The sequence below is a fragment of the Bufo gargarizans genome, chromosome 5 (genome assembly GCF_014858855.1).
Source record: "Bufo gargarizans isolate SCDJY-AF-19 chromosome 5, ASM1485885v1, whole genome shotgun sequence".
Lineage (NCBI taxonomy): Eukaryota > Metazoa > Chordata > Amphibia > Anura > Bufonidae > Bufo > Bufo gargarizans.
Genome location: NC_058084.1, coordinates 43142100 through 43166610, shown reverse-complemented (window position 1 = coordinate 43166610; position 24511 = coordinate 43142100). Strand labels below are relative to the sequence as shown.

The window sequence follows — 24511 nt, the reverse complement described above, 5'->3', positions numbered from 1 at the left end:
AAGACAGCGGAAACAAAAAAAGGATCCGTGAAAAACGGACCGCAAAACACTGAAAAAGCCATACAGTCGTGTAAAAAGAGCCCATAGTCTGTATCTGGTATGGCAGCTCAGTCCTATTTTTAGTAAATACTTGTAACCAAAAAGTCACAGCTCACCCGAAGGCAGGGTGGAGAGCACCGGTGTGCTAAGGTAGCACCAAATCCATGATTTAAGAAAAAAAAGTCCCACACTCTGAATCCACAAAAGACCTTTATTGGATCAAATGTGTCAAAATTAGTGTTGGGCAAATCGAAGGCCACGAATTTCAAGGAAAATTTTATTTGCCGCAAATCTGAATTTCCTCTTGCTTCGTACTAACGAATCTATTTTCCCTGAATGGCAGTAAAAAATAAGAAAATAGTCATACTTACCTCATCCATTTGAATGCTTAGAACCCTCCGCCATCTTGATTGAAGATCCCTTGCGAAATTCCGTATGTGGTGACATGTGACGTCACCACGCGGCCAACGCAATGATTTAATGTCAGGCCGCGCTAGATTTCGTGGTGAATCTTCAATCATGATGGCGGCAACGGGCTCTTCGCAATCAAATGGATGAGGTAAGTAAGATTTTATAATTTTTTTATTTTTTATTACAGGCTTAAATATTAAAGTCAGATGCCGCAATCAGAGATGAATGCGGCATCTGAGGGGTACAATAACGAGGGGCTGCGCAATGGCTGTTCCCTGTCATTGCACCCACTATTTACAAAGAAATGCGCTTTCTGAAGAAATTATTCATCACAAAGGAAATTTTTTTGTCAAATTCGGCGAAGAAGCCAAATCAAATTTTCCACAACTTTGCTCAACACTGAACATATCCAATGCATTTCAGATTTATAGAAAGAGATCCTTTCTCATGGCATAACAGTATAACATTAAAACAGCAAACATACAGCAGTCCCTTTTGTCCTGGTGATGGATGGGTCATTTAATCAAAAAGGTAAAAGTTAAGAAATGAGATGGATTAGCTGCCCAGCACTAGCAATACGGGATTCCACAAAAATAAATATAAAAACATATAAAAGATATAGAAACTGACACAAAGTAGGAGAGATATTAGGGCTCATGCACCCTAGCGTATTTTCTTTCCGTTTTTTTTTTTTTCAATAGGTCCGCACACAAAAAACGGAATTGACTCCGTCTGCATTCTGTTTCCGTATGTCCATTAAGCAAAATAGTTGAACATGTCCTATTATTTTCCACATTACAGACAAGAATAGGACTGTTCAATTAGGGGCCAAAATACGGAATGCACACAGACGTCATCCATATTTTTTGGGGATCTGTGTTTTGCGGACCGCAAAATACATACAGTCGTGTGCGTGAGGCCTTATACTGTTATTCCATGAGATAGGATTGCTCTTAATAGATTCAAAACATATTGGATATGTTGATGGACTGTGGTATTCTCACCCAGATGATCCGATAAAGATCTTTGATTTTAGGGATGCTGAGAGCTAAACCTTTTAGGTTTATTCATTTTAGTAAACGGTCTGAGTTGCAATACTAGATAAAACCATTGGACAAAGGAGAACCTGTTTCTCAAAATGAAAAGGAGAACTTTGAGTTCTCTTACAAAAGGCCCAATAGAGGCCTCCAGAACGACTTAAAGCCTTTAAAGGCCTGATATTTCAAGACATCATCTACACAAACTAATCTATGATTTATTTATTTTTTGTTTCATTTGCTTGCTAGGCCTTGTGTTGCCAGCTTCTCATGCTGTTGTGTTCAATGGCAATTTATGTTGCCACTGTTCCCTGCATCTTTGCCTTATTTTCTTGTGGTGTGAATTTGTGCCTATTCATTAAGTTCATTAAGTCTCCAATGTTTTGCTTGAATCTGCTTAGATTGTGTCTGCGTCCTGTGTTGGAGCTTAGTTTCTAGTCTGTTTGGTTGGGTTCCCGATAATTCCATCTAACAGTGCTTCATGTTTTGTCTCAATCTGATATCTGTGTTTGCCTTGGATTCACATGTATTCTGCCTGGTTCTGATTTAGTGCCTTGCCTATTCCACTTGTGCTTTGCACCAGGGTCTATGACCTCCATTGGTCAGCTGCCAACTACACCAGGACAATTGCAAGAAGTAGTGGCCTGGTGGCTATTCTGTAGGTAAGCCCAGATCCCTATATAGGGATTCAAGTATAAATACCAAGGGATTGCCAGGGTAAAGCCCTTAGGTCCAGCCCAATGCCAAACCAGTTAATTGGCATAGTGGTTCCACAACCCTTGTCCGTAACACCTTTCCATAACACCCTGAAAAAGAGTTTAAATTGATTTGTCTTTCTGTATACTGTGCCTACTTCTGTAAGTTTCCTGGATCCTGCTTGACCCTGTGCTTTCTGTCCTAACCTCTGCATTGTTTAATAGATTTGCACATAGTCTACCTGCCGTGACCTATGTTTGTTTTCTGACTATGTACAGTATATTGCTTGATCCCTCAGTAGTTTTCACTGACGCCTCTGATCCAAGTGGGTAATCAGACAACCACGCCCAGACTATTCAAAGAGGTAGCAGCCATATGGCTCCCCTGCAGCAAAGTCCAGGAATATTGCACTTTATATCTTCCACTTTCAATCTTTGACCACTATCCTTGACTGACAGGTGAAGGTATTAGCATCCTCCCTTCTGACCTTGTAATGCTGTGCCTGCACTATGCTGCTGAACATGTGCTCACTGCCAGAAACTGTGATACATGCTGCAGGATTCCAAGGCCAAGAGAGAGGATGCTGAATACACCTGGCCCTATTCCTTAAGGAGAGGGGGGAGAGCTAAAGCTCGAAAGATGAGGAGCTAGGGTGCACCAAGTGACTTGGATTCACTCCTCAGAGCATTGATTCTCTCCTTTCCATAAAATTTAGAATGCAGTTTTCTAGAACATCACAATGAATTTAATTATGCTTTTAATCACCAGGAGAAGCCCTACCAGGCATTATATTTAGTTTAATTGGGTTAACCATGCTGAGAGAAATTCAAGGTGGAGAGGCAGTCTAATGTGTTTGCTATGTGGACTTTTAAGAGAGAAACTTAATTCATACATATACTCAGCTTTATATATTAGACTAGCAGAAGGACCCGTCTTCGCACGGGTATATTTCATTTAATGTTTGTGTGTGTCTTTAAAAGATAGACAGTATCCCCTATAACAGTGACATCTACAGTACCCTGCCCCTTTAACAGTGACCTTCACAGCGGCCTGCCGCCAGTAACATACACAGCGCCCTCCCCTTTAACAACGACCTCCACAGCGGTCGCCCCTTTATTAGTGACCTCCACAGTACCCCATCTCGTTAACAGTGATTTCCACAATAACCCACCCCCTTTAACAGTAACCTCCACAGAGCTCCGTTCCCTGAAAATGAGACCCCCTCAACACCCTGCCCCCTTAACAGTGACCTCTACAGAACCCTGCCCCTTAGCAATATTTTGGGAATCTTTCAGGAAATGTATGTGCTAGAGAGCTGAGACCTGGTCTACAACCTTCCCGGACACTTGATGTACCTGTGTGCCAAATTTCGTGATTGTAAATGTGACGGTGTGGATTCCTTTAGCGGCCATAAACACATGCACACATATACTCAGCTTTATATATTCGATGATGGGGTAATTCTGTGCACTGTGCTTTGATTCTCCACAGGTCACAATCTTTTTAGGCAATGAAAAGGAAAATAAGTCATATTTATATACAGTAACTTATCTTTCCCATAAAGACTGAGGATAGAGAATGGGGGCAGTCAAGAATCTGGTTGTCCTGTCAAAGGACGAGAAACAGCAGATCTTCTACCAAAAAACACGTACAAGAGTTGTGGTGTCACATCCATTTTACTTCTATGCTAGCATTTATTTGGAAAATAGCTTGTAACAGCTATCCTGGTCTTTTGCATTGTGTTCTGGGCCTGGAGAGGTCTCCAAGCTTTCTCTAGAATCCTGACCCAACATCGGGTGGTGACAAGCTAGTTTGCCATTTGTCCTACTAATCACTTAGGATCTTACTGTGACAGAACAAAGGTCATAAAACTAGATCATAACTGTAAACCTTTTAGAAAAAGCTATCAGACATTTACTTCAAATAACTTGTACTACAACAGATTTTTTGTGCATTCATTTTACTTGATACTACATGAAAATTGTTGACTTAATTTAATACATGTATTAAAAATGCACATTTAAAGCATCTTCATATGTGGCAGTTTTCACACTGGTGAATAGTTTATTGTTTTTTGCTTTCTGCAACACAGCTTTACTGTACAGATTGAGACAGATCATCAGATGGCAGAGCATTTAATGACAACTCTGCTATGACTGCTTTATTTTTCTGCTGGTGTTCTAGTTAAGACAGGATAGTAACTCTATACAGCAAACTATACATACAGGTTCTATATGCAGCTTCTCTGTCACCACCTGGAGACATTTCCCTGCCTATCAACTCCCATTCATTCCAGCTGCCATAAAGCACACTCTGCTGCACTATTTATTGAAAAGGGAGCGTATGTCTTTGTGTCCAGTATGGCCACCCGCAAATAAGTCTTTAAAAACAATAGAATTAGACTTCTCTAGAGGAAAAAAATGCTATTTAAATAAAGGAAGGATTTAATGGCTTTTTGTTTTTTTTCATTTTCTGTTTAAAAAAGGCTCCAAAATACTTAAAGGGAATCTGTCACCTATTTTGACCATATAAAACCGTTACCATAGCAATGTGCAATAACGTACCTTCTTACCTACATGTGTCTTCTTTCTTTTATTTAACTTTTCATTCTTATTAAAAAGCGATTTTTCTGATATGCAAATTAAGTCTCAAGGTGCCCAGAGGGGCGTTATTACTCTGCTCTAGTGCCCAGTAACGCCCCCTGCAGTCCTCCCACATACTTGCCGAACTGTGCCGCCCCCTCCGCTACGTCATGTAATTTATTCACTGCATCCTCTGTGCTCCCTCCTCTCTTTGCCTACGGCGCCGCCCCCTCCCCACTACGTCTTTTAATTTATTCACTGCACGCACCGGCCTTTGCTTCCTCCTCTCTTGTCCTCCGAAATGCAAAAGAAAGAAGACACATGTAGGTAAGAAGGTACTTTATTGCAAATTGGTATGTTAACGGTTTTATATGGTCAAAATAGGTGACAGATTCTCTTTAATGTAGAAGCACCCTGACAGTCACAACATTAAAAAACAAAGCACATTATTTTTGTAATCTAAGGCCTCATGCACATGACAGTAAATAATGGCCATGTGACACAGCCATTTTTAGCACCAATGAAAGTCTATGGAGCTATTCACATGGCCGTTCTTTTAATGGCCAGTGAATTGTGTCCATCCAAAAATAGGATGCAGTGACATCATCACTGATCACCACCCAGCATGATGACGTGGTGACTTCATGTCAGTATGTGAGAATTGGTGTGTTTTCTTCAATAAAGATGGGTGTGATGGCCTCTTCACGCTCAAATGGATGAGGTGAGTATCTTTTTTTTAACCACCATTTCAGGAAAAAATTGATTCGTTACCACAAATTCAAATCAATTTTTTTTCTGAAATTTGGATTGAAGTGAATTAATTTAACTTTTATTCGCTCAACACTACCACCATTAGCTGCTCTACCCCTGGTAAGACTGCTCAGTGAGATGTCCTGGTATGCATAAGAAACTGGTGAAAATAAATAACATTTCTGCAGGATCTGTAATATATGTGTAAAGGGCCACTTAATACTCCAAGCTTCCTTATGTCTTGTGTTTCCAGCACAGTATTACATTAATACATGAACCATGTCTTGTAGTTTTATCAGTAGAAGTCCTCTCTCCAGCACCATGTCCATTTGTATACAGCAGATGTACTGTTTGTGCTCTGGGAATTCGCGGGAAGGAACCATTAGCAACTTATCTTTACTGTAAACCCACAGGTAAAGCAAGATAGACATTGCTAAAAATTACAATTCTAGCAAGGTCAAAATAGGTTTTCATCATGAAGATGTTTCAGTGAACCTGAATGCTGAAATGCACAGGGAATAGAGCTTAAATGCAGGGGAAGATAGTCAAGGTTGAATAAAAGACAGCACTGAAAGAAAAGTGCAGGACTATATACTTTTAGGCGCCAATGGCGGATTATAATAGGGGCGTTTGGGTCGGCAGCCGCGGACCCAGCATAGCTGGGGGGCCCAAAGCCAACCCAAACGCCCACTAACTACGGCAGGGTGAGGGAGCGGATAGTTCCCTGCCCCCGCCGATCACCGCTATAGGCTTCGGGCTTAGTAGGCTTGAAGCCTATGTGGTAGTAATATCCCGGAGCAGGCGGGTTTGATGACATCATCTTGCTCTTGTGTCGGGACGCAGCACAGTGATGCCTGCCTACCGTCTACGAGCAAGCGTGAGGAGTCTGGGACACAGGTAAGTATTAGCTTTTATATTGACAGTATATTACATGAAGACTTTAAAATCAGAGCACTACCAATAGTGAGGGTACAAGACGCGCTCGAAAACCATTCCGTACTAGAAGAAGGAACTGTGGCAGTGCCACCCCATCTGTTTTCTATGGTATTTTACATTTAAGTATTAGCTTTTATTTTATTTTTTTGTGTGACAACTTTGGGGGACAATACTGGGGGGCACAGGAGGATATTACTGAAGGGACAGTGGGGGGCAAATTACTACAACGGGGAGCAAACTGCTACATGGGGGCTGTGTGGGGGAAAATTAATACTGTGGGGGCAGTGTAGGGGAAAATCGATACTGTGGGGGCAGTGTGGGGGACAATTACTACTGTAGGGGCAGTGTGGGGGAAATTTACTGCTGTGGGGGCAGTGTGGGGAAATTTACTGCTGTGGGGGCAATGTGGGGAAAATTACTACTGTGGGAGCAGTGTTGGAAACATTTATGTGTGGGGGCAAACTAATATATAGGGTTAGTGTGGAGGACGTTGCTATTGGGTAGGAACTATAGGGGCATTTCTATTGCATGGACATATTAGGGGACATTATTTTTCAGGGACACTTTACAGGCATTATTATCTGGAGCACAATATTACTAATTATTATTATTACTTGGGGTACTCTAGGGGACATTATAATTGCTGTAGACACCATAGGGACATTTGGGGGTCATTTTTCAGACTGGTATAAAGTAGAACTGGCTTAGTTGCCCATAGAAACCAGATTCCACCTTTAATTTTTGACAGCTTCTTTGGAAAGTGAAAGGTGGACTCTGATTAGTTGCTATGGGCAACTAAGCCAGTTCTACTTTCCACCAGTTTGATAAATGACCCCAATATTAGAAATCAAACATGTCTGTGTAACAGACTCTGGAGAAAAGAGATGCGGCTGAAAAAATTAGTCATGGCATTCTGGGTCAAACGGAGAAGAAGAATTTATGTATTTTAAGTTTGGCAACTGAAAATTTAACTTGGCTTCTACATTTTCCAGTTAAGGAGCCAAGGGCTCCTGGGTATTTTTGCAGTCCTATGTAGCACTACAGATAACATAAGGTAAAAGGCTTCTCTGGGATTTATATATTGATGGCCTATCCTCAGGATAGGTCATCAATATGAGATTGGTGGGGGTCTGACTCCTCGCACCCCCGCCATTCAGCTGTTTGAGGAGACCAGGATGTTCCAGTGAGCGCCACAGCCTCTTTGCTCGTTACCAAGCACAGCACTGTCTATTTGATAAAATATTTGAAAAAATTACAGGATAACTTGTTTTTCATTCATTCAAATTCCTACACATTCTAGGCTTTGAAGTCAAGTAGGTGGTCCTAATAGTGATTGACAGCTATCTATGTGTGCGCAGTCATAGAGGGAAGGTTGTCAATGACTGATAGGACTGCCTCCTTGACTTCAAAGCCAAAAGTGTATACTACTACAGAGGGATCTGGATAGATTGCAGGCTTGGGCAGATAAGTGGCAGATGAGGTTTAACACTGACAAATGTAAAGTTATGCACATGGGAAGGAATAATGCAAGTCACCCATACATACTAAACGGTAAAACACTCGGCAACACTGACATGGAAAAGGATCTAGGAATTTTAATAAACAGCAAACTAAGCTGCAAAAAACAGTGTCAGGCAGCTGCTGCCAAGGCCAATAAGATAATAGTTGCATTAAAAGGGGCATAGATGTCCGTGATGAGAACATAGTCCTAACACTTTACAAATCATTAGTCAGACCACACATGGAGTACTGTGTACAGTTATGGGCTCCAGTGAACGAGGCAGACATAGCAGAGCTGGAGAGGGTCCAGAGGAGGGCAACTAAAGTAATGACTGGAATGGGGCAACTACAGTACCCTGAAAGATTATCAAAATTAGGGTTATTCACTTTAGAAAAAAGACGACTGAGGGGAGATCAAATTACTATGTATAAATATATCAGGGGTCAGTACAGAGATCTATCCCATCATCTGTTTATCCCCAGGACTGCGACGAGGGGACATCCTCTGCGTCTGGAGGAAAGAAGGTTTGTACACAAACATAGAAGAGGATTCTTTACGGTAAGAGCAGTGAGACTATGGAACTCTCTGCCTGAGGAGGTGGTGATGGTGAGTACAATAAAGGAATTCAAGAGGGGCCTGGATGTATTTCTGGAGTGTAATAATATTACAGGCTATAGCTACTAGAGAGGGGTCGTTGATCCAGGGAGTTAGTCTGATTGCCTGATTGGAGTCGGGAAGGAATTTTTTATTCCCCTAAAGTGATGAAAATTGGCTTTTACCTCACAGTTTTTTTTTTGCCTTCCTCTGGATCAACTTGCAGGATGACAGGCCGAACTGGATGGACAAATGTCTTTTTTCGGCCTTATGTACTATGTTACTATGTTACTAATTTAAATGAATGAAATACAAGTTATACTTTGTCTTTTCCCATAAAATTTTATTCCTATCTGCTAAGTTCCTCCTGTTCTATCACAGACTTCCTTTGAATATTTGTTTTATCATTTTCATGGAGGTTCTCGTTAATAAATCCAGTTGATGCTGGGATCGGTCAATGACAGTCTATTTCTTGAGTAGCTAAAAGATTATTGCTAACATCTTAGGGCCCTTTCACACTTGCGTTGTCCGGATCCGGCATAGAGTTCCGTCGTCGGGGGTCTATGCCAGAAGAATCCTGATCAGGATTATCCTAATGCATTCTGAATGGAGAGAAATCCGTTCAGGATGCATCAGGATGCCTTCAGTTCCGGAACGGAACGTTTTTTATGGCCGGAGAAAATACCGCAGCATGCTGCGCTTTTTGCTCCGGCCAAAAATCCTGAAGACTTGCCGCAAGGCCGGATCCGGAATTAATGCCCATTGAAAGGCATTGATCCGGATCCGGCCTTAAGCTAAACGTCGTTTCGGCGCATTGCCGGATCCGACATTTAGCTTTTTTAGAGTGGTTACCATGGCTACCGGGACGCTAAAGTCCTGGCAGCCATGGTAAAGTGTAGTGGGGAGCGGGGGAGCAGCATACTTACCGTCCGTGCGGCTCCCCGGGTGCTCCAGAGTGACGTCAGGGCGCCCCAAGCGCATGGATCACGTGATCACATGGAACACGTCATCCATGCGCACGGGGCGCTCTGACGTCATTCTGGAGCGCCCCGGGAGCCGCACGGACTGTAAGTATACCGCTCCCCCGCTCCCCGCTCCTACTATGGCAACCAGGACATTAATAGCGTCCTGGGTGCCATAGTAACACTGAACGCATTTTGAAGACGGCTCCGTCTTCAAATGCTTTCAGTACACTTGCGTTTTTCCGGATCCGGCGTGTAATTCCGGCAAGTGGAGTACACGCCGGATCCGGACAACGCAAGTGTGAAAGGGCCCTAATTCTACTTATAATGATTTAATGATAAGAGGCCGGATTGGACTTTATCCTCCAAATTATATATTGGGGTGAAAATCACTTAAATAAAGATAACATAAAGATAAGATAACAAACGCATATGGGATACAAATGTTCTCACCAGGGGTAGGAGTTAAACATATACTGTACTCACCATGATAGCTCAGGACAAAGAACCCACTTGTTGTGAAGTCACTATGGAACTTTATGAGAACTTGGTTTGAAGTGCTATAAACAGACTCTAGTGCCGTATTGCCACTAAACTGTCCAATCTGAGGAGACGCCTGTTCTGGACCATCCCTGTAAGACATGAAAAGTTACATTTAAATGCAATACAATGATTGCAGAGTCTGAGATCAAAATTAAGGCCTTTCAAGTGTTAATTCAATTTTTTTTTTAAATACATACTCACCTTATCCATTTAATCGCAAAGAGGCAGCTGCGGCCATCTTGATTAAAGACAGAGCACAAAATCTACAATCAAAATGGCTGTGACGCCTTCTACATGCACAAATGGATAAGGTAAGTATGTATTTTTTGTTTAGTGTCATTTCTGGAAAAAAAGATTTGTTACCACGAAGTGCGAGGAAATTCTGCTTTAAAAGTAAATCAAATTTTTCCTGAAATTTGGATCAAAGTCCACTTTGGATACTTTAATTCACTCAACACTAGTGAAGGTGCATGTGCAGCCGTAAAAGATTTGCATTTCAGGAGCCTGTAAGCACAAAGGGGCTAATTTAGTAAGACCATTATTTTCTACCCAATCTTAATTCTAACAGTGCTACTGGAAGGAGTAAGTGCCAGCTATGTGGAGAAACAGGCCTCTACATTACTTTGCTACTTCCTCCAGCAGGCCATGCGACAGTCTTAAATCTACACCAGATCTCTTGCTGACATAGAATAAAGCGATTTTCTATGCCAAAAAGTGGCATAAAACATTATGAATGAGACGGGCCTGCTGGCCAGCCCTCTTCACCACTCACACCATGCCCCTTTTTTATCTGTTGGAAAAGAAGCATTAGCGTGAAAAAGTTGAAAATGTTGCGTATGGCAAAATCTGCAACTGATATATGCCACAGATCTGGCGTATATCGGTTTATAAATGAGCCCCAAATTGTCTTGTCATGTAGGTCTCACCTTAAAGGGATTGCCCAGCGAGCAAAAAAGATTTAGAAAACAGCTTAGAATGTTCAAAAATTTAAAAAAATAAGTAATACTCTCCTTACTAAGCCCCTGCTGGTCTCTATTTCTTGCTCTTTTTTTGACACAAACATGTAACCACTACAGTCAATCACTGCAACAATAAACCAATGCATCCAATGATCGGCTTCACTGGTTATCTGTATGTGTCAAGAAGGAGCTGAAACAAGAGACTGGCAGGAAGCATCAAGACCATAATGGTAGAGAATCGGTAAGGTCAATATGAATTGCCGCGGCAACAAAATAATTCAAAAATTCTGTATCTCTGTAAGTAAATAAAACCTAATGTTCAAAACAATTTTGCAATTATTCTGATTTACCAATGGAGTCATTTTTAAGCAGGATGGCAATCTCTTTAAAACTTAAAATTCTTGAACTACTCCTAACAAAGCATTAAGGCCACCATTTGCTGACCAAAATCAGTCCAAATCTACTTACATGATACATATGCTCTATTCATGGTAATATTATGGGATACTTCCTCTTCTTGTTTTTTCTAGCTGTAAGACAACTGCCTGCAAAGGGAGCCCCCACCCTCTTCTCTGTCTATATAAGGACGTAAGATGTTAAGCCCTCACCCTGCAGAGATCAAGAAGTTATGTACTGATATTTTTTTCTGTAAGATTTATTTGGTTCAGCAAGACATTGAAGATCCTACAGACTGATAAATCAATCTCTTATTTAATGTTACCATCGATTTCTAGGATTTGTGTTTCTTTAAATAGTTCATGCTATATATAAAAAAAAATCTAGTGATAGCAAAAGGAAAAATGTAGAAAAATAGATTTGAATAATAATGGTAAAAAAGATGATTAAGCATATCTTTGGAGTGTCAGTTTTATCGCATTCCACTGCATATTTTAGTCTGAACCATGGTAACTGGAAGGAAATTTATTTTTTCTATAAATTTTAATTTCCTTGATACACGCTTTCAACTTTTTAAATTTTAGTTGCGTAACTTCTGAAATGCCACAATGTCACACAGTTCAGTTGCAGTGGCTGTATTTAATATATGAACACTATGTTTAACTCAAACTGCTTTAAATAAATGTCACATTAATTTGGAAGGTGTATTCATAATTTTCCTAAAAGTAGCAGAAACTTTTTGATATTACTGCAGTATGGAGACACCTTAAAAGCAAAACTAATTTATAGATGTCTGTAGGAACCCATATCTCATGTGATACCAGTGAAGCCAAGGGCGTAACTACCATAGTGGCAGAATATGCGACTGCTATGGGGCCCAGGGCAAGAGGGGGCTCAGTGTTAGTTTGGATCATATCCTCTTTTAATGGAGGTGAGAACTTGGTCAGGACTCTACCCTCTAAAGGAACAACTTTTAGCAAATGAGGCAGTGGAAAAATGGTCCTTGGATCATTGAAAAGGGTTTAGGCAGAAACTCTTCTGGCCTGTGTGGGGGGACTGATTTGATCCTTGCTATGGGGTCATTACTTCTCTATGTACGCCACTGAGTTGAGTGGTATACTGGCTAGATATTTTCTCATTGATATTACCCCAACCCATCTTTAGATACATGTTGGTGATATGGTAGAAGTATTATTCAACTGCTTTTCTCTACTTTTGCTCAGTTTCGATGCTAACTGTAGGTTCACATCTCTATCACAAACTCTAGTAGTGTGTTTGGGCAGAGGAACAGACTACCAAAGTGTACCTTATCCGGCATAGCCAGATATCGCCACACGCTACCAGATCTCCATTGACTGTGGTATTTATTCCAGAAAGTAGCAAGGTCCTTATCAGGTCCCATTACAGTCAATGAGGATCTGGCGGTGTCTGGCGGTATGCGCCAGTATACGGCTATGCTGGATACAGTAAACTCTAGTAGTTTGTTCTGCCGCAACAGTATCATAGTTTGTACCGAAGATGTGAAAATAGCCACCAGTTCAGCCGGAATTGGTGGGTTTGGCTGACAGCAATCTAATCTGTATGGCCACCATCAGAACGGTATATATTTGCATGTAATAGTGCTCATGGGGATATTTTGTTTTTTAAATAATCCTGCTGAGGAACAATGCAGTCTCACCTCTGGTCAAAACTGAATCAGAACAAAAAATAAATAAAAAATGTTGCATTCAAGTGCACAGCAAGTCGTAGAGTTGTAATGCATCAATGAAAAGTGTGTTACTTCTGAACTATTTGCTATTCAGTAGTCTTGGCAAGTTGAGTGACAATCTCTGTGTATGTTATGGCAATTAGTGTTGATCGAGCACCAAAGTGCTCGTGTGCTTGAGTAGAACACTTTGCGATGCTCAGATGTTCTACTGAGCACCCGAGCACAATGGAAGCCAATGGGAGAACCCCAGGCACCCCATGCTCTGAAGAGGGAAGGGTGTCGGGACTCTAGTTTGGCTTAGGCGTCCCTGCTCTGACTCCATATATAGCTATTTCCATATATGGAGTCAGTGCTTGGGGACACCCCAGTGTATTTATATCTAATTTCTGAAAAGTTTCTGCTGGGATTTGAACTCCCAATGTTGTACATTAGAGACAAGGACCTTATCCACTCAGCTATAAAACTGAATTCTAAACTGTGTCATAAAAACCTCATCAAAGTTTCTGATGTAGTGAGTATTCCTATTCAGCAGAAGACTTATTTTATATTTCTGTGCAGGTTAACATGTAGCTCTATAGTGTAGTTAACATCCTTGCCTCTAATGTACAAGGTTGGGAGTTCGAATCTCATCAGAAACATTTCAGTGAATACTCACTACATCAGAAATTTCTATGAGGTTTTTCTGACACAGTTTAGCATTCCGCTTTATAGCTGAGTGGAAAGGTATTTGCCTCTAATGTACAAGGGGTTGGGAGTTCAAATCCCAGCAAAAACTTTTCAGAAATAGATGCTAAATTACATTTAAATACACTGACTCGAGCACACACCGTCTTCGGCTGAACTCCGCGATCGGCCAAGCATGCTCGATCAACTCTAATGGCAATTTTAAAATATGCAACCGTTACATACAGTTTTGATCAACAGAAGAAAAAGTCTCTTGGACATGTCATACATTGCCAAATTTGTTCTGTTTGATCATAAAAGAAACACTTAAAGAGAGTCTGTCACCAGATTTTGACCTTGTAGACCACTTGCATAGCGCTCTAGCATAGCAGTCTATGAATCTAATGGTACCTTTGATGTTTGCTTGTGAAGTTCCCAGACTTTTATTCATATGTAAATTAGGGCTCGCAAGTGCCCAGGGGCGGCGTTCACCTCGTTGGTGCCCAGGCTGTTCTGCCTCTTTTCATCTTATCCCCTCCCCAGCCTCTTCCTCTGCACACCCTGCTCTTCCTTTGCGTCCTCCTTCTCAAGTTCTCTGCAGCGAGATCCCGCGCCTGCACTCTCCATTGCTTGGCTGGGGCATGCGCACAGCGATGCCCATTGTGGGTGTCTCTAGTCCGCCTCCTCGCTGCTGTTTCGCGCCGTTGGCCGGTGCATGCGCAGTAGCTACTGCGATGCCGTGTCCACAATGGGCATCGCAGTGCACATGCCCTGGCAAAGCTATGGATAGCACAGGCACGGGATATCGCTACAGAGAAGGAGGACGCAAAGGAAGAGCGGGGCGGGCAGAGGAAGAGGCTGGGGCGGGGATATGATGAAAAGAGGCAGAACAGCCTAGGCACCAACGAGGTGAACGCCGCCCCTGGGCACTTGCAAGCCCTAATTTACATCTGAATAAAAGTCCATTTTTGCCTTGGGGGAACTTCACAAGAAAACATCAAAGGTACCATTAGAATCATAGACTGCTATTCTAGAGCGCTATGTAAGCGGTCTATAAGGTCAAAATCTGGTGACAGACTCCCTTTAAAGATATAAAATGTTCTATTTGTGCTGTAATAATAGATGCAGATTAATTTGAAGAACAGAGAACTAAGAGAATCGTTAGGCAGTTGGTTTAATCAATCCCAAACCAATGAATACATGCACTTACCATACAGTGATGAAGTCATAAATGGGTTCTGTCTGAAGGACTGTAAAATTTATGTATATTCCATTTCCTGGAGGAACCTTGACTAGCCACAAGCAGTCTTGAAAATTTGGGTACTCATCTGGATATCCAGGAGAGTAAATAGTACCATTCATTGCTGTTATATTTCCTCCACAGAGAGCTGCAAAAGATTTCAACAAACAAAGATAGTAAGGATCTGCTGTCAAGTCTGTGGGACTTCATGAGAAACATGCTGAAGAGCTTATCAAGTATGTGTACTTGAGTTATCCAAGTAGCTTCCCAACTTACTAAACTGAGATGTTTATAAAATTGAAATTTAAGCCAGGTAAGAGCAGAGGTTCTGGAGTCTAATATGTGATTTTCAACAGTCTGCATTAACAGACTGTATCTGGTATCTCCCCCTCCTCTTTCAAAAACTATACATCATTATTAAAAAAAAAACCTTCTCTTGACCCGTCCTGAACAACTAACTATAGACCCATCTTCAATCATCCCTTGATCGCTAAATCCCTCAAGCGTCTGGTCTACTCTCACCTCATACACTATCTCTCTATTCACTCTCTCCTTGATACATTATAATCTGGTTTCTGCATATAACATTCCACAGAAACTGAGCTCATCAAAGTAACAAATGACCTCCTAACAGCAAAATACAATGCTGACTACTCTCTGTTCATTCTCCTTGACCTCTATGCAGCTATTGACACTGTAGACCACCATCTCCTACTCACCATGCTCCAATTTATCGGTCTAAATGATACTGCTCTCTCCTGTTTTTTTTCCTGGTTTGCTGGTCATTTGCTGGCTCAACTTCTTCTCCTCTCCCTTTTGCTGTTAGGGTTCCTCAGGGTTCAGTCCCAGGCCTTCTCCTCTTCTATATCTACAGAGCCCCAACTTGACATACCATCAGCAGATTTGATTTCCAGTACCGTCTTTATGCTGATGACATACAACTACACACTTCATCCCCCATCACCCCTGCAGTATTACAGAACACCATTGACTGTCTGTCCGCTGTCTCTAACATCATATGTTCCCTTTATCCTTAATGCAGCAGCCAGGGTAACCTATCTATCTAACCGCTACTCCTATGCCCTGTGCCAATCATTGCGCTGGTTGCCCATACAGTATAGAATCCAATTTAAACTGATTGTTCTCACCCAAAAAGCTTTCCACAGTGCTGAACCCTCTACATCTCTTCGCTCATCTCTTTTTACCACCCAACCCATGCTCTACGCTAACGATTTACGACTGACATCCACCTTAATCCGAACCTCTCACTCCCGGCTTTAAGACTTCTCCTGAGCTGCACCATTTCTCTGGAATGCCCAACCCTAAGAAATTAGGTTCAATCCCAAAATACAGTTTTAGGTGCTCCATAAAAAACATCTTTTTAGGGTGGCCTATCACATCCCATGATCTAACTCCTATCCATATATAACCCATTTATCATAATTTTTCTGAACTTGATCCTTTACCAAACTCCACTAGTGATGGACGAACACAGTGGCGTAGCTAGAAATGACTGGGCCCCACAGCAAATTTTTGAATGGGGCCCCCTCCCCCAGTAATTTTTTCACAACCCCCTCCTTTCATGCCGCCCCCATTCTTGTGGCTAGTAAAGATCGCTCTCTCAAACCAGGGCCGGCAGCTGTTCCATCCGTTTTCTACACTGTCTATACTGTCACTGTATATAATTTCATTGTGTAATACTGTTGAGGGCGCCCTGACCAAATCCTTTAGTCTTCCTCCTCCTAGATGGGCCCCTTCTGGGTCATGGCCCCAAAGCAGCCGCTTCCCCTGCTTCCCCTATAGTTACGCCCCTGGACGAACATCTGCCGGGACGGTTCGCAAACGCGATCGTGCAAACGCGATCAAATGTTCGCAAACCGCAAGTTCTCAGGGGGTCCCATTTATTTTAATGGCAGGCGAACCTGAAAAACCTTCAGCTCATATTTGCAGAAAAGGAATATTTGCTAGAAGTGCACAAATAGTCCCACAACATGGACAGTGACATACCAGATGTATTATTAAAATTTGCGATCTCCATTCATTATTTTTTTTAAATGCAAAATATTGGAAATATTTTTGCGTACGCACATGCGCACACCAGTTATAATTATTTTTTTTCAATACCGTTTGTCACTGTGTGTAGCAGAGGGAACGCAGCAAAACCGCAAACAAATGCTGCAGTACCCAAATGCACTATAAAGAAAGTATATTATTGGTATATAACACCCCACTTCTATCAGTTTTTTGGGGGGTGACTGGTATATCACATGAGTTATAATTATTTTTTTCTAATTGCGTTTGTCACTCTGTGTAGCTGCAGTATCGCTGCAGAACCGCTCACCACTGCTGCACAATACAAATTCACTATAATATGCTTTCTATGTTAGAAAGTATATTATAAGTGTATTACACCCCTCTGTACTGCACACCTATCAATAGTACACCTATACCAGTCCTTAAACAGACTTTTGTGGACCTATTTGATAGAGTTTTTGTCCCTAACAGCCTGTCCCTGCTCCACACAGCAACCTTTCCCTACACTGACAAAAGACTGAATGTAAAATGGCGGCCAGATCGGGTCTATTTATAAGGTAAGGGTTATGTCCAGTTGCTGAAACTATTCAATTGGCTGTCCTGTACTACCTGATGGATGTGTCATGGGTCAAAGTTCTTCACAATGTAAAAGAATATGGCGGGCTCAAATATCGCCATATGTTTGCATGTTCGGCGAATCGCGAACGAGCAAAGTTTGCCGCGAACCGACAGCCGGGCGAACTGCAAGGCCATCACTACTCTCCACTGCACCCATGCACCCATGCACCCAGAAGCACTACAGATATCCACTGGTGACTAGCTCATGCAGCTTTTTATATACTCCTCTTTTTTCCCAAGATGCCTGGACCATTGTACAAAACAAGCATTTTTACTTTAGCTTTTGCGAGCAGAGCCCTCATTCCTCTTGTTCTAATATTTGACTTGTCTGTTTTTATGTTATTTATGACTGTACATGAACCACTAAACTGTAAAGCACTGCAGAATATGTTGGTGCTATATAAATAAAGTGTTTGAGCAGCAAAACTCTCCTTAATTTTCAAAAATAAAGTTACATACTGTACTTGTCACCGCAAGATCTTTGAGAAGTTCTGATAGACGTTCTTCAGTATCTCCTGCATGATCTTCTTTTGTTTTGCTTTCGCTTTGACATCTCTCCTCCCTCTCCCAGCTGTCATCTATTAGCAGTGATTGCCTCCTTATATATCTCCTCCCATACTGCCTCACTTTGCGGTTTATACAACTTCCTGGATTGTGCTCATGCTAGAAGCTGATACTGCTGCATCCACAGATAAGTCTGTTCCTTTGTTTGTGTATTCCTGTTGGCTTGTTCCTAGGTGACCCTGACTCCCTCCGTATTAAGTGTAGGGAGCCGGTGGTCGTGTCCCCTCACTATTATAGGGTGTTCAGGTGTCATACAGTCGAGGCACGAGGGCATGCAATTATCTATCATAGAGATTTTTGCATGGGCAGTAAGGGAGGGTACTAGGGCTGTTACAGGGCTCACCCTCATGTTCCTTAGTTTTTGTTCAAGTCAGTCGGATCTTCATTTGTGTCTTCTAGTTTTCTGCAACACGATCCGTGACATTACTACAATGAAGCTACAACCCAGTCACTGGTCTCTGTTTCTATTGTGGTATTTTACATTATATTTTCCATGTTCTCTTATATACTGCTCAATTCAGTGTAGAGGCTGCTGTAATCATAGGAACTCATGGGCCAAAAATTCCCTGTTTGGGAAATATTATCTAGTTACTTCAGTTATCTCTCTCTCGCTCACCATTGTAGAAATGCCTATACTAGTCCACAATATGGACAAGAATAAGACAAGTTTTTGTGGAGTCGCAGAACAGATATGCGGATGCACATGGGGTGTTCTCTGCATCTTTTGCAGCCCCACAGAAGAGAATGGGTCTATATCTGATCAGCAAAAAGTGAGGATTACATGTAAACAAAAAATACAATTGTGCACAAGAGTTCATATATGGAAATTGAAGAACTTTCGGTTAGGGTTGATTTTATCAATCAGATTTCTAGAGATTTGCTCATTATAACTTACGAGTTTTGGATAACCAGACACACTTTAAAAACTGGTAAGGCACCATAAAAAACTTAAATAAAGCCTCATTCACACATCAGTGTTTCACAGCTGTACATGTTCTTCTAGGACAACACACGTCCCTATTAATTTAATGTGTGTATTCACAAATCAGTTTTTTAGCATGTTCCGTAGGTCTGTTATTTTAGCACGGATGCATGCTCTATTATGTTTGTGTTCACGGATCCATCACGCCAAATATAGTCTATGGATTCATGAAAACCACGGATACAAAACGGATGCCATTCGTTATTCACGGGTCATTAAGAAGAGATGCTTTGAAAATTATTTTTCAGCTATTCAGTGTCAGTGAAACATGGATAACACACAGACTGCAAAAAGCAGACTTAACTCAGATCCGTCACGGACATCTTTACGGAGGCATCTCTGACCACCTTTTTACGGATTTAAGCACGGACATGTGAATGAGGATTAAGTCAGGAATGGTGAACTTTTTGGGAGTAATAACATACACTTAGGCTGCTTTCATACAGCTGTTATAAAGGTGCTTTATTGCATCTGTATTATGGATACAACAACCAGACATTGTGCTGTTCATCATAACCAGAGTTAGAGCACCATAGAAATTGATGGTGCTCCAACTCTGGTTCTGAAAGAATGTGGGAGATCGATGTGTTGTTTCCATAATACAGGAGCAAAAAAGCACCAGTATTTCAGCTGTCTAAAATCAGTGTTAGTCATATAACGTGGTGAAACATGAAAGCTAACAATAAATATCTAGCAAACTTGTGAAAACTAGTAAAGATTGCCATATTTACTTCTAGGGCAAAGTGTCTCCTTTAGACGTCTGCATTTCTGTGCTTGTGTTCTCCTATTGAAGATAGAGCAGTGGCAGGAGGCTCCTGCTGCAGTCAGTAACCATAGGCATAGTTAGTAGATGGGTTTGTGAGAAGAACGATGGCTGCCTATAATTGCATCATCTTTCTGCTTCTTGGTTATTAATAAAATAGTGAAAATTTATCATAAATAGTAAAATACTATACCATCACAGCGAGGTATTGGATGATTCCAGTTACGGCTCACTCCATGGAGACATGTGAGGGCAGATTCTCCGATCAAAGAATAACCAGGGTAACACTCAAAAGATATAGTGTGTCCCACAGTGAAATCATTCCCAATTACAAATCCATTACGAAATGGCCGAGGGTCAGGACAGCTCTGGAGCTGATATGCTAGGAAAAGGAAAAAGACACACTGGTAAAGAAAACGTGTAAGATCTGTGCTCATTTTGTAAATTGTTCTCATGCTCCAAACAGAAAATAATGGTTCCGTTGGGAATTTTGCAGTTCATGAAATGTATTGCCTTCTATAGACTGAAGATGTCAGTGTTGCTGTTACAACATACTACTACATAAAAAAATATAAAAATAGTAAAAAAATAGCAATACAAATTAACAATACAATTAGAATGACTTTGGTGTTACAATTCTAAAAGAAACTGCAAGACATTTACAAACAATAAGAAGAAAGCTAAGAGTTTTTAACACATCCTCACATGACTTAGAATTCCATGAAACACTGATATGGGTTATGAATATTGTTGAGCGAATTAAACTCTACAAAGTGGAATTAGATCCGAATTTTAGGAAAAATTTGATTAGCTGCAAAGCCGAATGTCCTCGTGCTTCATGGTAGGGAATCGATTTTCCCTGAATGGCTGTAAAAAAAAAGAAATCATATTTACCTAATTTGTTTGAGTGTAAAGAGCCGGCCGCCGCCATCTTGATTGAAGATCTCACATGAAATCCCAGTGCGCGGTGACGTAGGATGTCATCAAGGGCGGAGCAAGATTTCACACTAGATCTTCAATCAAGATGGCTGTGGCTGGCTCTTCATGCTCAATGTATGAGGATGAGATGCCGCGATCAGCTGTCAACGCGTCATCTGAGTGGTACAAAGATGGTGGGTGGTGCAATCACCACTCGCTGTCATTGCACCCTTTACTTACAAAGAAATGCACTTTGTGACAATAAGGGGTTCGTCACAAAGCTATTTTTTTGTAAAATTCGGCGAAGCAGCAGAATATAATTTTTTGAATACTTCGCTCATCACTAGTTATGAAAATTAAAGAGGTTTTCCAACATTTTTAAGTTGATGACCTAGTATAATTACACAGATCACGTTAATTATGGGGGTGTAAATGATGCTTTGTCCCATTCAATGAATGGGATGTGTCACAGAGGACTGTGTTCTCACTTTGTAAACACCTGATAAATGTGCTCCCTGTATTACTTCTTATTACATTAATGTTTGCTATAATAGGTGTGCATTGATCATCGTCACATTTGACGAGCTCTGTAACCCTCAGGAAATGTTAGGTTTGGGAACTCTACAGTTTTACAGGGGTCTCAGTGGTTTGGCCCTTCTTCAAAGCATTCCTCTCTGAAGGGATAGTAAACCCATTGCCCCTACTAGTGACAGTACAGACAGGGGTGGGGGTGTGAATGTTTTTGGATATATCTGTGACTGGGTGTAGTACTGAGTTATTGGAGGTTGTGAGAACAAGCTGTGGCGTTCTCTCCTCCTGGATTTGTCATTGATACTGGGAATAGGCATCTCCAGCATGTTCCTGTATACAGTTGCAATAAAAAGTATGTGAACCCTTTGGAATGATATGGATTTCTGCACAAATTGGTCATAAAATGTGATCTGATCGTCATCTAAGTCACAACAATAGACAATCACAGTCTGCTTAAACTAATAACACACAAATAATTAAATGTTACCATGTTTTTATTGAACACACCATGTAAACATTCACAGTGCAGGTGGAAAAAGTATGTGAACCCCTAGACTAATGACATATCCAAGAGCTAATTGGAGTAAGGTGTCATCCAACTGGAGTCCAATCAATGAGATGAGATTGGAGGTGTTGGTTACAGCTGCCCTGCCCTATAAAAAACATACCAGTTCTGGGTTTGCTTTTCACAAGAAGCATTGCCTGATGTGAATGATGCCTCGCACAAAAGAGCTCTCAGAAGACCTATGATTAAGAATTGTTGACTTGCATAAAGCTGGAAAGGGTTATAAAAGTATCTCCAAAAGCCTTGCTGTTCATCAGTCCACGGTAAGACAAATTGTCTATAAATGGAGGAAGTTCAGCACTGCTGCTACTCTCCCTAGGAGTGGCCATCCTGTAAAGATAACTGCAAGAGCACAGCGCAGACTGCTCAATGAGGTGAAGAAGAATCCTAGAGTGTCAGCTAAAGACTTACAAAAGTCTCTGGCATATGCTAACATCCCTGTTAGCGAATCTACGATACGTAAAACACTAAACAAGAATGGATTTCATGGGAGGATACCACAGAGGAAGCCACTGCTGTCCAAAAAAAACATTGCTGCCCGTTTACAGTTTGCACAAGAGCACCTGGATGTTCGACAGATGAAACCAAAGTTAAGTTGTTTGGAAGAAACACACAACACTATGTGTGGAGAAAAAGAGGCACAGCGCACCAACATCCTAACCTCATCCTAACTGTGAAGTATGGTGGTGGGGGCATCATGGGGGCTGCTTTGCTGCGTCAGGGCATGGACAGATTGCTATCATCGAAGGAAAAATGAATTCCCAAGTTTATCAAGACATTTTGCAGGAGAACTTAAGGCCATCTGTCCACCAGCTGAAGCTCAACAGAAGATGGGTGTTGCAACAGGACAACAACACAAAGCATAGAAGTAAATCAACAACAGAATGGCTTAAACAGAAGAAAATACGCCTTCTGGAGTGGCCCACTCAGAGTCCTGACCTCAACTCAATTGAGATGCCGTGGCATAACCTCAAGAAATCGATTCACACCAGACATCCCAAGAATATTGCTTGCACACGTGCACAACGGTCAGGAGTAATTCTTGACCATTCCTCTTAACAGAACTGTTTCAGTTCTGTAAAGAGGAATGGTCAAGAATTACTCCTGACCGTTGTGCACGTCTGATCTGCAACTACAGGAAACGTTTGGTTAAAGTTATTGCTGCCAAAGGAGGTTCAACCAGTTATTAAATCCAAGGGTTCACATATTTTTTCTACCTACACTGTGAATGTTTACATGGTGTGTTCAATAAAAACATGGTAACATTTAATTCTTTGTGTGTTATTAGTTTAAGCAGACTGTGATTGTCTATTGTTGTGACACATTTTATGACCAATTTGTGCAGAAATCCATATCATTCCAAAGGGTTCACATACTTTTTCTTGCAACTTTATCTAATATGTGTGACCTGTCCATGTTTTGGGAATAAAGAACTTTACTGGCAACAACTCCTATTGCTCAGTGTCTATCTTTTGTTGCTCATGAGACAATTTGGTGACAGGATGATCTGCAGAACCAGTGACAGTGCCTGTGCAAACAATGATGTAGATGTATTTTTCTGATATTCCACAGCTCCTCTTTTCTGATGGGTCCTGGAGGTCACTGGTGAGACACTGGGGGCCTACCACGAGGCAATTAGAAATCTCTGGAGATTTTTAGTAGAGGTTCAAGAATACAGATATGCTCTTAATATTTCCTCTCTCATGGAAATAATTGATTTCTCACATAGCGTCTTTTAATCGTAAGCACTTACATCAAGGCTCACAGGCTGATATTTACTTAGAAATCTAAGCATGGTTTATAGACTCGTTCTTGTATTACTAGCTTGACTTCTTATATGCATGCCTCCTCAGGCATGAAGTGTTAATGCACAAAATATCTAAGCTGGAGCGCACCATGACGTCTAGATATTTGCATAAAAATTTCACAGCTTGAATATCAGGGATGTTTTACCAAAGACACAATTTGCATATTAATACATTAAAACATTATCTTCCAGTTTATAATAGCAAAACATAATTAAGAACACTATTGTCTTAAGCTGCAGATGTATAAAGTTGCTCAAAAATAAAGTTTCTTACTCCTTCCCACCACCCATGAGACAAGTGCTTCGCGTGCACTCTTAGTCAGTCTCTGAACTGTCAATATTTTAGACTATAGAGTCAACCAGGATTGTAATTGCCACAGATTTTCAATGGAGTATTAAAAAAGGAGATGTCTTTACCGCCTCCATTATTCTGTTATCTATATAACTTAGGCTACTTTCACAAACGCATTTGGTGCAGATCCGTTTGTATTATCTGTAACATAGTAAAACGGTCTTGAACACCATTGAAAGTCAATAGGGGACGGATCAGTTTTCTATTGTGCCATATTGTGTCAGTGAAAACGGATCCAACCCCATTGACTTATATACATTGTGTGTCAGGACGGATCCGTTTGGCTCAGTTTCGTCAGACGGACACCAAAACGTTGGTTTTTGGTGTCTGCCTCCAAAGTGGAATGGAGGCAGAATGGAG

At 41.2% G+C, this 24511-nt stretch overlaps 1 protein-coding gene across 1 annotated transcript in view; it reads right to left on the bottom strand.

The window, feature by feature from the left end:
* Positions 1–24511, bottom strand: part of CSMD3 (CUB and Sushi multiple domains 3) — a 1090172-nt gene that overhangs the window by 228031 nt on the left and 837630 nt on the right. The window contains exons 40-42 of the mRNA XM_044293228.1: positions 20172–20360; positions 14988–15165; positions 9995–10140 (exon numbers count right to left, since the gene is read on the bottom strand). Of these exons, the coding sequence (XP_044149163.1) occupies positions 9995–10140; positions 14988–15165; positions 20172–20360 (513 nt within the window). The remainder of the gene's footprint in view (positions 1–9994; positions 10141–14987; positions 15166–20171; positions 20361–24511) is intronic.